At 35.1% G+C, this 16,669-nt stretch overlaps 1 protein-coding gene across 4 annotated transcripts in view; it reads right to left on the bottom strand.

The window, feature by feature from the left end:
- Nucleotides 1-3,111: 3,111 nt before the first annotated feature.
- The window catches only part of SCAF11 (SR-related CTD associated factor 11), a 90,594-nt gene continuing 77,036 nt past the window's right edge, over nt 3,112-16,669 (bottom strand). For 3 of the 4 annotated variants that reach the window (XM_055394040.2, XM_055394041.2, XM_055394043.2), the window contains 9 exons: nt 14,939-14,997; nt 14,645-14,754; nt 13,624-13,725; nt 11,587-11,693; nt 8,242-10,935; nt 7,189-7,532; nt 5,960-6,178; nt 5,491-5,610; nt 3,112-5,220 (listed from right to left, as the gene is read on the bottom strand). In XM_055394040.2, the coding sequence (XP_055250015.2) occupies nt 5,074-5,220; nt 5,491-5,610; nt 5,960-6,178; nt 7,189-7,532; nt 8,242-10,935; nt 11,587-11,693; nt 13,624-13,725; nt 14,645-14,754; nt 14,939-14,997 (3,902 nt within the window). In that variant the 3' untranslated portion in view covers nt 3,112-5,073. The remainder of the gene's footprint in view (nt 5,221-5,490; nt 5,611-5,959; nt 6,179-7,188; nt 7,533-8,241; nt 10,936-11,586; nt 11,694-13,623; nt 13,726-14,644; nt 14,755-14,938; nt 14,998-16,669) is intronic. The other variant, XM_055394042.2, reaches the window with a different exon arrangement.

Genomic DNA, 16,669 nt, shown 5'->3' with positions numbered 1-16,669 from the left:
TGCTTTTCACACAAAACTCATGGGGAAAAAACTGTTGAACTCTGGGGAGGAGCAAAGTGAATTAGATGTTGCTAAGCAGAGAAAGGGTTTGGCCACCTAAGTAAAGAGAACCTAACAGGCTCCACAAAGGTGTAGTCTGGAATAAAAGCACATGGGCTGAACCACATTTGGTTGAGAAAGTTCCAGGATCCCTGGACTATAGAATATAGCTTCCCAAAACTCATGAGGAAACCTTTTAGCCTTTGCTTCTTAGGATTCATTGACTTGAATTAGATATTATGCTGTTTACAGCTAGACTGTGAAAGATAACACTAAATTTTCAGGTTGACCCTTTAAACAAATTCACCCTTGCAGAGCTGTTGCCTGGAGACAGGCAACTTTCTGAGTTGTGCTTTGTAAATTGGCATGGTTTGTTAAAATAGTAACAGTGAAAATAGAGCTGAAAGCTGCCACCATCTAATACAGAAAGCACAGTTTAAGTGTTGCACACTGTAAGTTCACTCTTCCACATTTCTTATTATTTCTGGCTCCAAACAGAAGCACACTTTGTGATGCATAATTCCTCTTTCAGTGGGGATATTTTTCTCCCTAAATTCACGGATTTCCCCACTGAAACTTGACTGAAAGAACTAAAGTGATGAAAAACGTGGATCTATCAAAATTTTCAACAATGGCTTTAAATTGCTGGCCTTCAAAAATAAATCTTTTTACTGTGAAATATACCACATTCAACTAAGCTCTTAAAGAATAAGGCATTATGTAACTACCACCCAAATCAAGTAGACCTTGGTAGTCCCTCTCCTTCCCAGGGCTTAGTCCTGTCATAAGCCTCCTCCCTCTCCTCCATCAGTGACCACTTTCCTGATTTTAAAGGCAAATCACTCAATCACTTGCTCACACCGTCTCCCCTTAAAATCAGTTGTCCTGTCTGTGCTCCCGCTGTACTTACTTCAGCCATCACTCCCACGTGTGATGTTGGTTTACATATGTGAGTTCAACATAACACCCTTAATCAAGCACTGACTTTGGTGTCTATCAATTCTAGGTCTGAACCTGGCTCTTAAATGTAACTCAATTTTCTCATCAGTAGAAAAAATTATTAGTTTTATAGACACAATAACACAAATGTCTGACAAGGTGCCTGTCACAGCACAAGTTTAATATGCTATTATTGTACTAATCCTCTAGAAAACTGTGGTATGATTAAACCTGGTAATATGTGAAGAATCCAGTAATTTCTGGCACATAGTAGGTGTGCACAGTTTAATGAATGTTAAGACCCTAAAAATGAGCAATCTTACATGCTATCACAGGATCAAAGTAGGAACTAAAAGTAAACTAGAAGCTCAGACAGTGGAGGGACTATAAACTAGTACACTCTTCCCAGAGAGCAACATGGCATCATCTATCCAAACTAAAAATGTGTATCTTGCGATTCAATGTAATCTTGTAACACAGAGAGATTCAGATAAGCCAGTGTTCATTAAAACACTTAATAAAACTTCAAGACTTAAGATGTCCATCAACAGAGGAACAACATAGCCTTTGTAAACTAGAATATGGACATCAGAATATATCAATTTATTAAGGGTTATAAAAGTACAGAACAGTTTACAGACTATTATTCATGTGCTAGGGGAAAAGATTTGTGAAACCCACTTTCCTAGAGCCTTAAAAAGTGTTCTTATAAATGCTTTGAAGAATTTGGGAAAAATAACTTTCTGATGATTCTTTCTGCAGAGAACAATCAACTGAGGAAAACAATGGATTTTACACTAAATGTAACTTAAGAAATTATACTTTGTGTATATAATTACATCTTAAAATTTTTTACACGGAAATAAACATTCTTTTAGGAATCAATCCACAGAAAATAATCTGAAATGGGTATGATCTGTGTATAAGGAGGCTTACATCATTTATATTAGTACAACTTATATCTTACTCATTTCATTATTTAGTATAAACAGCTTAGTACCCAATATTGGAGGACTGTTTCCAGTAATGGTGTATCTGTATAAGTGATACTATATGGCTATTAAGAACCATGCTGCACAATAATTTTTATTAAAATGGAAAACTCAATACATCAAGTGAAAAGGATGTTACAACATAGTTATGTGCAATTTGATCAGTGTTACTGTCATTACCTTTAAATGGTAGGATTAGGGACTATTTTTACGTTTCCCCACTTTAGATTGCTTTTTAATTTAGTAAAAGCATTTCTAATTTCCTACAATGATTAATTACAAAAAATGCTATTATGATACATGCTTACAGCTAACTTCAGGCTTTCTTTACAGCCTGGACATTTATGTAACTATGATGCTTGTCCAGCTACTTCGGTACAAATCCAAGAAATACTGCAACCCGTCTGAAAAGTTAAAACGAGGTGAAAGTCATCATTTCCCAGGCATCTTAATAAAACATTAGACACTACTGTGTTTATCAAAAGAATTTATTAGAAAATATTACATACTACATATCTGTTTAAAGAGTATTGTTTCAGTAGACAGCACTCCATCCTCATACTACAATGTCTCATGAACTATGGAGCAACCACTGTGCTTCTGAAGCTACATCTTTTGGATGGAACATTTAGGCAGTACATACCGTGGCTATTTAAAGGAAGATAATAGAAAAACTGTCATCACCAGAGGGAAAAACAATCCAAATTTTTGGAATGTTAAAATAACAAGTAACTAATTTTAGTCTCAAAATTCTAGGCATCACTATCGCCTAAAACATCAGTCAATGTGACTAGTAAGTTAGAGGGACCAAGGTTTCAAAGATCAAGTTAATACTGAATCTTCATATATAACAAGAAATCTGCAACCCCACAAAATGTTTTTAAGTTTGTACACATGCAACTTAATGTAAATTCCTGATAAAATGGGGAATGTTAAAAAGCAATGTATTCTTTTTAACATAAAGCATGCACTTTCTAATACATTCTTAAATATTTCAGAGTTGATTCTAGTCCAGTAATATTTCAAGTGCAGTCTAACCAGTACCGCAACCAGATACAGAGTACATACCTGTTATTTAAAAAACTTGTATTAAGAATTCAATTAACTCATGGTACTGCTACCAAAGATAGGAGACTTTAACTCTTGACCACATCATTTATTTTTTTCAAAACTTTAAACATGTTTGCACAAGCTAAATAGTATAAAGCAAATTTTAAACTGTCACCCAACTCCCAAATGTCACTGAAAGAAGACGTAGGAAAAATATGTTGTGTGATTAATCAACTTAGGCAATTTGCTACAAAATTTTCTAAGTGTAAACCAGCTTTAATCCAAAATCGAAAGTTCACAGAACTGTTTAGAAACAAAAAGTTCTAAATCTTTAGAGTCCAAAACCAAAACAAATGAGGAGGTGTGTGATAACTGAAACACTGTCTTAATATTTTATTAGAAGAAATATACTTCCAAAACTCTTGCCCCATCATAATCTTAACATAAACTTTAATTAAAAATATATACAAATCAGTAGAATACCATATGACAAACGCCCAGAAATACAGAATAAAGATCAGAAACTGCTTGGAAATATTTCTAACACTTTTGGGGATTATACTCATAATCAAATAAAGATTATGAAGTAGCACAATCAGTACTGGGGCCAACATTTCAAAACTCGCCTATCGAAGCTAGCACCAGGAAAGTATTATACACATAAAACTGAGAAACAGATGATCTTTACTTCAGAAAAGCACAGTCCTGGAGTATTGCTTTCACTATTTAGCTAGCCTAAGGGTCAACCTGTCTCACTGAGGCATATATCTATCTTTGTGCCATTAACATCTGATCCGAAGTGCTTTCCAGTTATTTGGTATCTATTGAAAATTGTTACTGGAATGAAAGTTTATCATAGAGTTAATCCATTTTTCCTTCCAAGATGCCAAATAAAATAATAAGGCTAGAACGTTTTAAACTTACTTTTAATAAAAATTAACATGTTCTAGTACTTAAAAAAAAAAAACCTTCAATCTCTAGCCCCTGAAAGCCTTACTAAAACTCCATTATTTAATTCCTCTCCTTTTTCCAAAACACTGGTTTTAATGTCTATAATTTTATAACATGGTTACCAAATTAACACTTTATTCACTGTAAAGCGTTTGGAGATTTCCCAGGTGTAAGAAGAATTTCGTTAGTGATTAACAGATGAGCAACAACATGGAAGCCCCTGAAGTGAACATCATGATTTTGGCTTAGACCCAAGCAAGGGAGGGTCACGACTTAAAAGCAATTCACCAGTTGACACAAACAGTTTACCATTTCTGATGAGCAGAATATATTATGGAAGAACATAATTTTTACAAAGTCAACACTTTTTCCAAACAAGTCTATATTCAACAGAGTTGAGACTGCCAAAGCTGTAAATCTAGCAAATCAAACTGCTTCATCTCAATTGGGGAAAAGAAGGCACAAAAGAAAAACAAGCAGCATAACTTTTATTTGGTGATACAATAGGGGAACAGTGTTCTAAAGTTTTGAACACTGAATTTTACTCGTGATAATATCTTCTACCTAAGCAATTTATTCAGATGTGTGCTTTAAAAATACACATTAAGAACCCTGCAATTGGTATGTTCTGTTATTAGAAATATTCATGATAATACATTATTTATCTTTCTATAATTAGAAAAATCATAAGACCATTTTTTATTTTTAGCCTGACAGAATAAATGTATTATATATATCTCTTCCAAAACCAGTGCACTCTGAAGTTTCTAATTTATGCACTCCATTGTTCAAATCAAAAACCTGTACATCTTCCAGTATCCACAGTATAACACAGTCCTAGTAAAAATGCATATTCCTTTAAACCCTTTACTTTCCCTTGAATTTTATTTCGGGGAGGGGGGGAGTGGAGAGGAGGAAAAGATACAGATATTGCGGTGCAGAACTATATTTATTTAGAACAAAACATTATATCCTACATTAAAAAAGATAATTTTATCAAAACCAGATTTCAGTCACAGTCATGTATGACTTTCAGTTAAAGGTACGTGTTGAAATTGCACTTTGCAGATATCTCGTCAGTGTCCTTTCCAGTGCTGCCATTTCAGCACATGTTTTTATCAGCAGACATAGGCTCTTCCAGAGTTTTCTTTTGGCTTCCCTTCCGTGAATATTTGTATTTGTCTACATAGGCTTTAACCAGATTTGCCACTTTAGTAGAATTTACTTCTCCACTCTTACTATGACACACCTATAAAAAAGAAGAGGGGAATTTTTTTTTATACTTATAGGGATTAAAGGGAAAATTCTTTGAAAAACAAATACCCCAGAGACATAATCAGACATTTTCACATGTTTCGTACCTCCTGTAAGGTATATATTTCATTTTCTCCAAAGGTAAAAAAGCTGATTAGTAGAAACTATCTCTTACTATTTTAATTAGATTTAATTAGGCATTCCTCTATTAAAATAGGGATGTTCAAAATAATATGTACATTATTCCACTAAAGCTGTAACTTACTTTATCTACTGCTTTTCGTACAATCTCTTTATATTCTTCCTTGGTGATATCTTTATTTTGATAAAATGGCTTAATGGCCAATTTTACCTCCTGTGCTGCTTTTTCTTGAATTTGCAGTTTCTGATAAGAGGAAAATGTGTTAATTATTATTTGCCCAATCACAAACTTTCAAAAAAATTATTTAAAAATATAAAATTGAAAACACTGCACATTTACATTACAAGGAATTGTTCCAATATTAGCATAATAAATACAAAATAGTTATTTACTAACACAAATCAAACATTTCTATAAATAAACAAGAAATACAACCAGTAATTCAATGGACACCAACATATGTAGACAGAATTCTTTAAACTGGAATTTAAGATTATCAACAATAAATTCCCTTTACCACAACAGAAAACTGTTATTTTTTTATCATAATCATATGCAGAATTATGTAGGTTGCTCTCAACTTTGAACTTGCCTTGTCTGTCTTCGAGCTATCTGCGCTGGCTTCCACTGTAACACTTACTTTGCTTTCTGCCAATTTTACAGCAGCATTAGAAGCTTTGCTGTGACTTGATGATGCAGTATTACCAGAACTTGGTCCCTGAACTGTTCCCGTATTTCCTGGGGCTGCTGTCGGAGCAGGCAAGACTGGTGTACTCATGTTATTACTTACATGAGAAGCACTAGGAATACCCTGTTTTAAAGAGGTATCATCTGTTAATGAATTACTTGTACTCAATAAAAGACATTTAGTTACCTATTAGACATTAAGAAAAGAAAAAATTCAAGGCAATTTAATACTTAAATACTTAGGAGAAATGTGTAGTTCAGGTAATTTTTATCTCAAGGACTGTGAACAAAAATGAGCGACAGTCTCAAATAGAATCCCATCATGTCATGACTTTTAAAATATATATGTATTGTAATGTTCTGACAGTAACACTAAAACCAACAAGGAGAAAAGCAGCGTTAATGACAGTATCTTTCCTATAGGCATCTTTAAGGTAGGTACCCCACTTTAAAGACAGAGGAAAATAAGACAGTGAAGTCAAATGGCTTGCAGTGTGTTGATAGCAGAAAAAGACATAAGATCCCAAATCCCACTTTCTGGCTCTTCCAACTATATCCTGCTGCCAGGAATCTAGAATTTCTGAGATATAGACATGGAACAATAAAGCAACACAACCATTACAAGTTGTTATTCAAATTTACTATATGCCCAAGAGGCACTTCTTTCTTTTTTTAGCATGATAAATTCATGAAAAGGAAACACATACGGTAATGCACGATGAACAACTTTATCTGGTGTCAGTCTGAACAATACAAGCTTTATCAAAGTATCCAGCAACAAGTTCCCACGCCCAAAAGTCCAATAAAATAGGGAAATTTTTTCAAGTGTCCATCACATGATTCTAGTTTGCCTCATAATTTGGTTTTCTTAAACTTACCAAAAAACTTGTTTGGATATCAGCACCAGCATATATGTAGCTTAGATTTGATAACATGTATTCATTTTCTTATTTGGGACTGGGGGGTTTGGGGAAGGACAGTTAAAGAGGGGTTATAAAGATTTACCATAAGTCTAATCAAATAAGCCACTGTATATGGATATCCAGCAAGAAGCCCTTTCCTGAACATCCATCCCTAATAGCGAAATGTTTACAATGGCGAATGTTGACTACCCTTGAGTGGCTGAAAACATACCTGCAACTGCTTTCCATCTGGCTGTGAAGCAATGTAGCTGACTTGCTGGGATGGTGGGGGAGGGGGCGGTGGTGGCGGTAGTCCCTGAGATACACCGCTAGGAGCCGCCACCTGCATGAGAGGTACTCCTGTGTGCAGATGCAAGGGCAGCTGAGGATGAATGCTGAACGGACTGCGCTGGATGTTCATCAAAGGAGCAGGAACACCCACTGGATATGGAAACATAGTCACAGGCTGGTGTGCACTCATGTGCTGCTGCACTGCATTCATTTGTGGCTGCATCATATTTATAGGTAGCTGAGAACCATCACCTTGTTGGTTTGTTTGGTCTTTCAGGTTAGACTCTATCAAAAGAAAAAAGACTTATGAAAAAAACCATGTTACAAATTTCCTTAGAGAAACAAAGAGCCACTGGTTACTGTAAAACTAAATACCAATTAACCTAAACCTGTCCAATTATTCAGTTTAATCCTGTCATTCCTAAATAATGTGGGATGATTTTCTAACAAATAAATATTCAACTAAAATTATTTTTAAGAATAACTTCACACAATAACATTGGGCAACACTAGCTAAGAATCAGCAGCTCAAGAAACTTACTAGTAAAATAATCATAAAATTTAATTACTAACTTAGAAGGTTAATCACTTTTTAAAATCTTCAACAGCTCTTTTCTTATGAAAAGTCAAGTCAATGTTCTTAAGAAAAGTCAAGGAAGGATATATCTTTTTTTAGCTGAGTGATTTATTAAACAATGATCAAAAAATTCAGGTGCACACATCTGATATAAATGAAACAGAATTTAAATCCTGCATAGAATTATTTCAAATCCCTCTACGTTAGCAAATTATACATAAAATATTTAGGCCTTTGGCAAGATTGGGGGCAGGCATAGGGTAAAAAAAAATATACTGAAGTGTTTATTACATAATATAAAGTGAGGTTCAATTTAACATAAAACTATAAACAGAGATCACTTCAATTCATACAAATAAGATATTAAACTTATAATCTCCTTAGTCAAATAAAAGTGTTGATAAATAAACGTGTTACCCTGTTCAGCTGTTTCCTCGTCTTGTCTCATCCATCCAGACTGTGGACCTGAAGAACTCCTGCCTCGTCTCGAGTAGTAGTTCTGTACATCTGCTGGCAGAGTCTTTCTCACAGCCCAACTTGATGCAGACGTCCACCCCGACCTATCGGCTGGTGTATCAAAGGAGAACTCTTGCTCACTTTTCCGTTTATAGGGCTGCTGCTCCACAAACTTGAAAGTCTCATTCCCTGAACTATTTGAATTCCCTGAGAGGGGTTTTCGGTTTTGCCACCTGTTTTCATTCTGATCTGCATAGGCAAAACCGCCTCTGTGGTTACCTCTACCACGGTTACCTCTACCACGGGTAGACATCCAAGCTGAACTAAAGTTTTTATTCCAAGAATTCCCTGAATTCTCATTTCTGTTTTCTTCCCAATGAGAATCTTTTAACTTTTCTGGATTTCTGGTCCTCGGATCAGGCCCAGAATTTATTTTTTCTGTTATCCAAGTGGGACAGTCATTTCTATGTTTGTCAGCAGAATTTGAATCATCAGCATTTGGACTGATGTCATTTTTTTCTTTTCTTGTATTTTCATTCTGTTTCTCTGAGTCACTCTTTCTGTATCGATCATTCCCTCGTGGACATCTCCAACCATCATTTGCCCATCTTTCTTTCCATCGAGGAGAGTAACTGTCCCTGTCATTTCTACCAAATGATGAACCCTTACTTTTTGTTCTAGATCTTGATGGTGACCTCGACCGTGATCTGGATCGAGACCACCTTCTCATTCTCCTTTCTCTATCTCGGTCTCTCCTCGACCCATCTCTATCACTCTCTCTTTCTCTGCTCCGGGACCTGGATTTTTCTCTTGGGGAGGATTCTTTCACTCTGGACTGAGATCTTCTGTTCTCTCTTTTGGGGGAGAGTGACTCAGATCTTTTGCCTTCCTTAGCACTATCTCTTTTTGGAGACCGAGACTGAGACCTCCTCCTTTCTCTTGCACTATCCTTTGCTGGGGACTGAGAACGAGATTTTCTCCGTCCTCTAACAGATTCTTTCTTAGGAGACGGTGATCGAGACTTCCTGCTGTCTTTTCCAGTTTCTCTTTTGGGAGATGGAGACTGAGACCGCTTCTTTTCCCGGGCAGTGTCTTTGTTGGGAGACCAAGTTGTAGAAGGAGAGTGAAATCTAGATCTTCGCGTACGAGGCTTTTTGGCTTTATCTGTCACATCTACTGGGTTTTCAGATGGTTGAGATACAGTTTCAACCTTTTCATTTGCAGGATCAAAAGATGACATATTCTTTTGGGAACTGTGCTCCACAGAATTTTCATTTACTTGTTTAGCATCAGTATTTACAGATCGTTCGATTTCAGATTCATTCTGGTCACTGCAAAATGAATCACATTCCATAGGTATCATTTCATTATTATCCTCACTAAAATGCTTCTGAATCAGTGCAACATGACTTTTAGGCAATTCTGTAGATCTGGGATGTTCCACCAAAGATTCAGTCTTTTCTTCTAAAGATTTGTCCAATTTGGTGTCAAGATTTTTTTTTAATAAACTATTTTCAGAGTCTTGAATACTACTGAGAGTTTCATTCCCTGAAGTATCACATGTTGCAATTATTTCTGCATCTTCATTTTCAACATGCCCAAGCAAATGAACCTCTGAACTCTCAATAGATTTTCTGTCCACTGCTTGTATAATTCCACCCTCAGAAGATTCTAATTTGGGACTGTCAATAAGCTGTTCTGTTTTTACTGTAGAATCTCTATGATCAATAATTTTTACTACAGGACTCTCCATAACTTTTTCTTCATTAACTATTGACTCTGCATTCTCAGGTAACTCACCTAAGCTTGATGCAGGTTGGTATACTTCAAATTCAGATCCTGAACACGTAAGAGAATCATTTGCAGCATGATCTATACATATATCTGCTTTTATTTCTGATTTTGAAGGTTCAGCTACTGGGTCCTGATTTTCCAATGGATCACTTCCTTTTTTGGAAGTGCTTGCAGAAATCTCACTTTCCACACATAAAACATTAGCTTCTATACCCATATTCTCAAGTTTGTGGACCTCCTCCTCCCCTCCAAACAACACAGGAGGATCCTGGGTATCAGACTCAGAATGCAAAGTTTCTACTCTTTCCTCTGTATCATGGGTCTCAGTACATTCTTCACTCTCTTTTAATGGCTCACTGCAATTTCTTAAGCCACTGGCAGACTCATTTTCTACATTTATCTGCACAGTGTTAGTACTTTCTACATCTGATTGGTGTTCTTTCTCTAGCTCAGGTGGTATGTCAGGTTCTGCTACTTCTTCATCAACTGAATCACTGGAAGATGATTTTTCAGGGGGAGGCATAGAGCTTCGAAGTTTCTTTTTCAACAAAGGTAGTTTTCTTCCTCTTCTTACAGACTTCCGTTTTGGAGCCTGCCTTGTTTGCTTCTCTGACTCACCTGAAGAGGAAACACTTACAGATGGATTGTTGTTATCTGGGGCATCACACCCAGAAATATTTGATACTGGGGATCTCTGAGACTGACTGACTGGTTCAGCTCTTGTGTTACGTGTAGATCTTCTTGTAGGAGTTGCTGCTGCAGGTTTTCGTCTTGATCCTCTGGTGTTTGAGGTACCAGAAGTTTGCTTCTTCTCTTCCCCTTCTTGAGTATGTGCTAATGCATAGCCTTTCCAAGAAGTTCCTAGCAGTATACAAAAAGAGAAAGTATATGTTTCATCAAGTGATAAGAATTTGGCTTCACCTGATTTTAGCATAAAATAGACATCTCTAACAGAGTGAAACAAAATATACTTATGAATCAAATTATTAATAAATGCATAGCTACTAACATCTGAGTAATACCAATTTTTGAAAGCTACTGAAATGAGTTATCCCAAGATTTGAATCCATGTGGGCAATTCTATAGTGAAAAAGACAAAAGAAAATGTTTGGTCTGTTAATTGCCATTTGCTTTATGAATCACTATTACCTAGGCAAAAGCAGGACACAACAGCTATCCACAAATAGTAAAGACTCTAACTATTTGTTCACAATTCATAGGAGGTATTACTTCTAAAAATCAGTGGTCTGAACACTGAATCCCTAAAAAGAAAGGAATCTTCTAATCAGCTCCTCAAAGACATAAAGTTGCAATTTCTTAAAGTAAAAGGATTTTCTAGTTGCAACAAGTTTAAAGTCAAATCACTGTACAAATATTTATAGAAATATCTAGGACTCATTATCTATACCTTATTTTACAGCATTTCTAAGTCATCAACACTTATACTTTTCAGGAGATTAAAAGCAGCTTAGTAATTTTTTTTTTAACTAGAAATAAATTAAAAAACTTTACCAAAATCTTCTAAAGATATGGTACTTGTTGGAAGAATAGTTCTTGGCAACACAGAAGAAATGAGAGGAAGGACTTCCATTTCAGTATTCCAGGGTATAAAACTAATTCTGAAAATTTAAAACAAAATAAAGACATTTTTGTTTAAATAATAAAACCAGCAATTTAAAAGTATTAATTTTCCAAATAAGCTAGCAATATTAAAATATAGGTGCTTAAATTATTTTTTTAGCCAAACAGCTAAAAATGTAAATTCAAGGTTACTCATAGTAACCAAGATGGTTACCAACTGGCTACAAAAAATAAAAATATAAAAAACTTTCTAAAAGCATGCTTTTTCAATAAATTAATAGCAAAGTGTTATCAAGGGCAACTTAACATATAGTAGTTTATTCTCATTTAAATAAGTTAATGCAATTATTTTGTCAAGAATTTTAACTTTTTTTCACTACTTTAAAAATAACCAACTTAGATAAATAAAATACACAAATGAAATGTACAGATTTAAGTGCATAGTGTGATGACTTTTGACCAATGTATACATATACCTGTATAACCACTACCCCAAACAAGAAATAGAACATTTCCACCATCCTAGAAAGCACCTTCCTGACCCTTGTTCCCCATCCTATTTCCAGGAATCCAAAAATATAATTTAGTTGAGTTAATCGGATCAGGTTTTAAAGAAATTAGCAAGGTCAAAGGGGAATCAGTCCATAAATAAATAAAAACATAACAAAAACTGAAAGGAAAGCTACATCACTTGAATTCTGAATTTTTTATTAGACTTCTTTATGTTTTATGGTATATGTTCTGTTCTGTTCTGTTCTGTTCTGTTCAGTCGCTCAGTCGTGTCCGACTCTTTGCGACCCCGTGGACTGTAGCCTACCAGGCTTCTCCATCCATGGGATTCTCCAAGCAAGAATACTGGAGTGGGTTACCATTTTCCTTCTCCAGGGGATCTTCCCGACCCAGGGATCGAACCCGGGTCTCCCGCATTGGGGGCAGAAACGTTAACCTCTGAGCCACCAGGGAAGCCCTTTATGGTATATATCAAGGCCAAAAATATCAAAATACATTTTTAAAAAGGAAAAAAGAACCAAAACTGATTTCTATTGCTATGTTATATGCTAAAATTCCTCCATCTGAGAACGATGGCTCTTCAAAGTTCCCAGGATCCCTATGGACCTGCTAAGACCCCAGTTACTACAGTCACACCGAATCCACTCTCAGCTTCTTCCTACTCCTGACTCATATTTGTTCAGTCAGGTCTCCTAACAAAAGACTATTTCATCCAGTCTAAGGTGAGATTCTGGAGAAAGAAAGAAGCTTGAAAAACAATGTGCAACTTTCACATACACAAAAATATACAGCTCTAAGGGAAAATTTCATATTTTACATATCTGGACTTTGTCTAATTTTACTTATTTGTATTCCACTGTTACTCCTAGAGGATGAAGGCCCTATGCAGAACTCCATTACAGTGATATATAAAAGTTATAGTTATAGGAATGAATATAAAACTCTGGCAAGGAACTTAATCTTTAAGTACATATCATGTACCTAGCTAGCAATGTGCTAATAGTTTCCGGGCATACACTAAGAGAGAAAAGGCTAGGCTATATAGAGTCATGAATGCCAGGGCAAAATACAGACTTGATCAAGCAGTTGTTTAGAATAACACTTCGGAGATGGAAGTGCCGTGACAAAAGCAATGCTTCAGCTAACAGCATACAGGGAAGACTGGAATGGAGGAAAAGATAACAGAAGGATGAAAGATCTAATGCTATTACTAATAATGAATCTTATCATTTAGGTGTTCTCCCTGTGAAAGAAATCAAATATTTACATTTATTAAACAAATAAATACAATATTCTTTATTTTTCAAGGGGTTCCTTAAATAGAGACCCTTCATTAGGCATCTGAAACACCAAGGTTTAATTAAACAAAACTTTCTTAGAAACATAAATATTGAATATCTCTGTATATAAGATATTATTATCTTATGCACACATTAGCATTTAAACAATTTTTTTTACCTTCCAATTCCAGGTAATGTATCAGGAAACCATGACAATTCCAGTTCCTGTCTCTTCTGCCTAATCAAAGCACTGATCTCATTGACTTCTATAAATTCTGTACTAAAAGATAAATTTTAGATTCTCATCAGATTTCCAAAATTTTAAGTTCAGAATAACAACTGGGTTTTATCATAAATAACAGAAAATTTCATATCCAGCATTATAAGTCACATTAAAAAAAAAGAAACTTTCTATCTAAACACTTTTCAAAATGGACCCATTCCTAACGTAACTTAAATTTTTATATTACAAATAAAAATGGAACTAATTTGACTTGTGACCACTTTTAAAAAGTCAATTCAGACTAACATTATTACTGTTGAAAAAAAGAAGTAACACTATTTCTTTCCCATGAACCAAAGCTGCAAAGAGCAGTTCTAGCCAAAATTCTAAGTGTAATAGTTTGCCATCTGCAACTACGTATAAGACACAGGAAGAAAATAAAGGAGGCATGGTTATTTCTATAACCCAAAATAGGCAGAGTTCAGTTTTTTAAAAGGCTACTCAAATGTAATTGTTTTCTTTGGTACCTTGCCAATCTTTAAAGTTAAATCACAATCTTAATCTGTCTTGGTTATTCAACCAGGTCCATTATTTTTAAACCTCAACTTAATCTTCAAATTCCACAAAAATCTACACAGTATCTATCATAGTCACAATGGATTAAAAAATGACTGGGTCTACTCTGAAAGGGTACCCCCAATATTTAACAGCTTAACAACTAGCCTACTTCTGTATCATATAAAAACCTTGTGTACAACTTAATTTATTATTAAGGGAAAGGAAGTCCACTAGCAATCACTGAATAATAGATGGTCACAAAATAAGGTTCTCTTTATTTGCCAAAAAAACAAAAACAAAAAACAACATGGGCTTTCATAATGTTGCTGAGCCAAGTTTAAATTTCTACCAGAAGTTAACTGCAATAAATAAAACATCAAATATAAAAAAGCATAAATTAAAAGTAAAAAATACTAACCAGTAAGCTGTACAGGCAAAAGAAGATTCTCCAGTGTGACTACTAGAAGAAAAGACATTGGAGAAAAAATTTCTGTAGCACTGATTTGTACATGGATTTGATCTTCGAGGCTAGAAAAATAAAATGAGGTTGGTGAAACAGCCAAAAAAAAAAGAAACAACAAAAACCCTTCCGTAAGAGTAGGACATAGTTACATTTAAATATTTTGATGTACCTGAGGCACCAGAGTTACGTACCAAACAACCATAAATTGTTATTATCTAAGAAAAATATTTTTTCTTTATTTCAACAAACCTTATTTGTCTTTATTATTGAATTTTTCTTTCCTCCCATTTCATTGTATTTAGAGTTTCCTGTACAAAGACACAAAAAGATCTTGCCTTAATTTTTTTAAAAAGGTTTTAAACCAGTACGGATACTGGCATATTGACAAGAGGTTAAAATATGTATAAAAATTGCATTTAAATTAATAGTACTTGCATTTCTATAATTTTTCAAAATGCTAGTTTTATCCTGCTAAGCCACAGACAAAAGGAAAATATAAAAGGCCACAATACAGAAAACTAATGAAGCATGTAAAATTGCTATGTTTAGAGCATTAAGTACCAAAATTTTAGTCAATATGTTCTGGCACTATGTGCAAACTTAAACTGTCTTTTAATATTAGGCATATAAAAGAAATCATATTATTTAATATCAATAATACACTTAATATGTCCTTTCCAGTTACGACCTAAACAACAAGGACTATTAACTCACCTCAAGTAGGAGCTGACCAGGGGAACTGAAACCATCGGCCCTTGTCAACCATAAAGTACCATTTAATCACCAACTTCAATAAGTACCCTCACCATCCTCCTCAAATTGTATGGAATTAGGAGAAGTAGAAGTCTTGATTAAAACAGCTTTCTGCTATAGCAATGTTTTTGGTTGTATTGCTTACAACGTATTTTTTGGTTTTACATGTCCATTTCTAAAGTACGTTCTTCCAGGTTAAGGATAAAGGACAAATAGCTCCTGCTAACCACAAAAACTGTTAAAGATTACTGCTCTTGGTTTTTCTTTACCATGAAGTCTGTCTTATTAGTCATCTCCACCTATGAATACAATACACTTGTCTGCAATAAACTGCTGCTGATACTGCCACTGCTCTCTCCTCAGAACTCTGGGTAAAGCCTACAGTACAAATGACAACTGGTCTTTCAATCTCTAACCAAGCTAGTCTCACAAAGGCCAATCTAACTTTGTTCAAAATAAATCAGTCTAACTGGGAAGCCAAGTTCCTGCTACTGCAAGATCAAAAGTATTTTGGGTTTCTTTCGCCAGTCCAGTTGGTAATAGCCTACTTTCTACTTAACAGCATAATAACTTTCTTTTAAGTTACTATACAACAGCTGTTTGGTTTCATGCTAGTACTCATCTATCACACATGTCCCACCCAGAACAGCTGTAACAAATGACATTTCATACTGGGAAGAGGACATTTTCATATTGCCAACAACTGGATCATTGAAAAAGCAAGAGAATTCCAGAAAAACATGTATTTCTGCTTTACTGACTTGACTATGCCAAAGCATTTGACTGTGTGGATCACAATAAACTGTGGAAAATTCTGAAAGAGATGGGAATACCAGATCACCTGACCTGCCTCTTGAAAAACCTGTATGCAGCTCAGGAAGCAACAGTTAGAACTGGACATGGAACAACAGACTGGTTCCAAATAAGAAAAGGAGTACTTGTCAAGGCTGTATATTGTCACCCTGCTTATTTAACTTATATGCAGAATACATCATGAGAAACGCTGGGCTGGAGAAAGCACAAGCTGGACTTGTGCTCAAGACTGCCGGGAGAAATATCAACAACGTCAGATATGCAGATGACACCACCCTTATGGCAGAAACTGAAGAAGAACTAAAGAGCCTCTTGATGAAAGTGAAAGAGGAGAGTGAAAAGGTTGGCTTAAAGCTCAACACTCAGAAAACTAAGATCATGGCAATCTGGTCCCATCATTTCATGGCAAACAGA

The sequence above is a fragment of the Moschus berezovskii genome, chromosome 6 (assembly GCF_049115385.1).
Source record: "Moschus berezovskii isolate FMDL1 chromosome 6, NW_MosBer_1.0, whole genome shotgun sequence".
Taxonomy (NCBI): Eukaryota; Metazoa; Chordata; class Mammalia; order Artiodactyla; family Moschidae; genus Moschus; species Moschus berezovskii.
The sequence above is the reverse complement of the archived record's forward strand: the minus strand, read 5'-3'. Positions and strand labels throughout refer to the sequence as shown.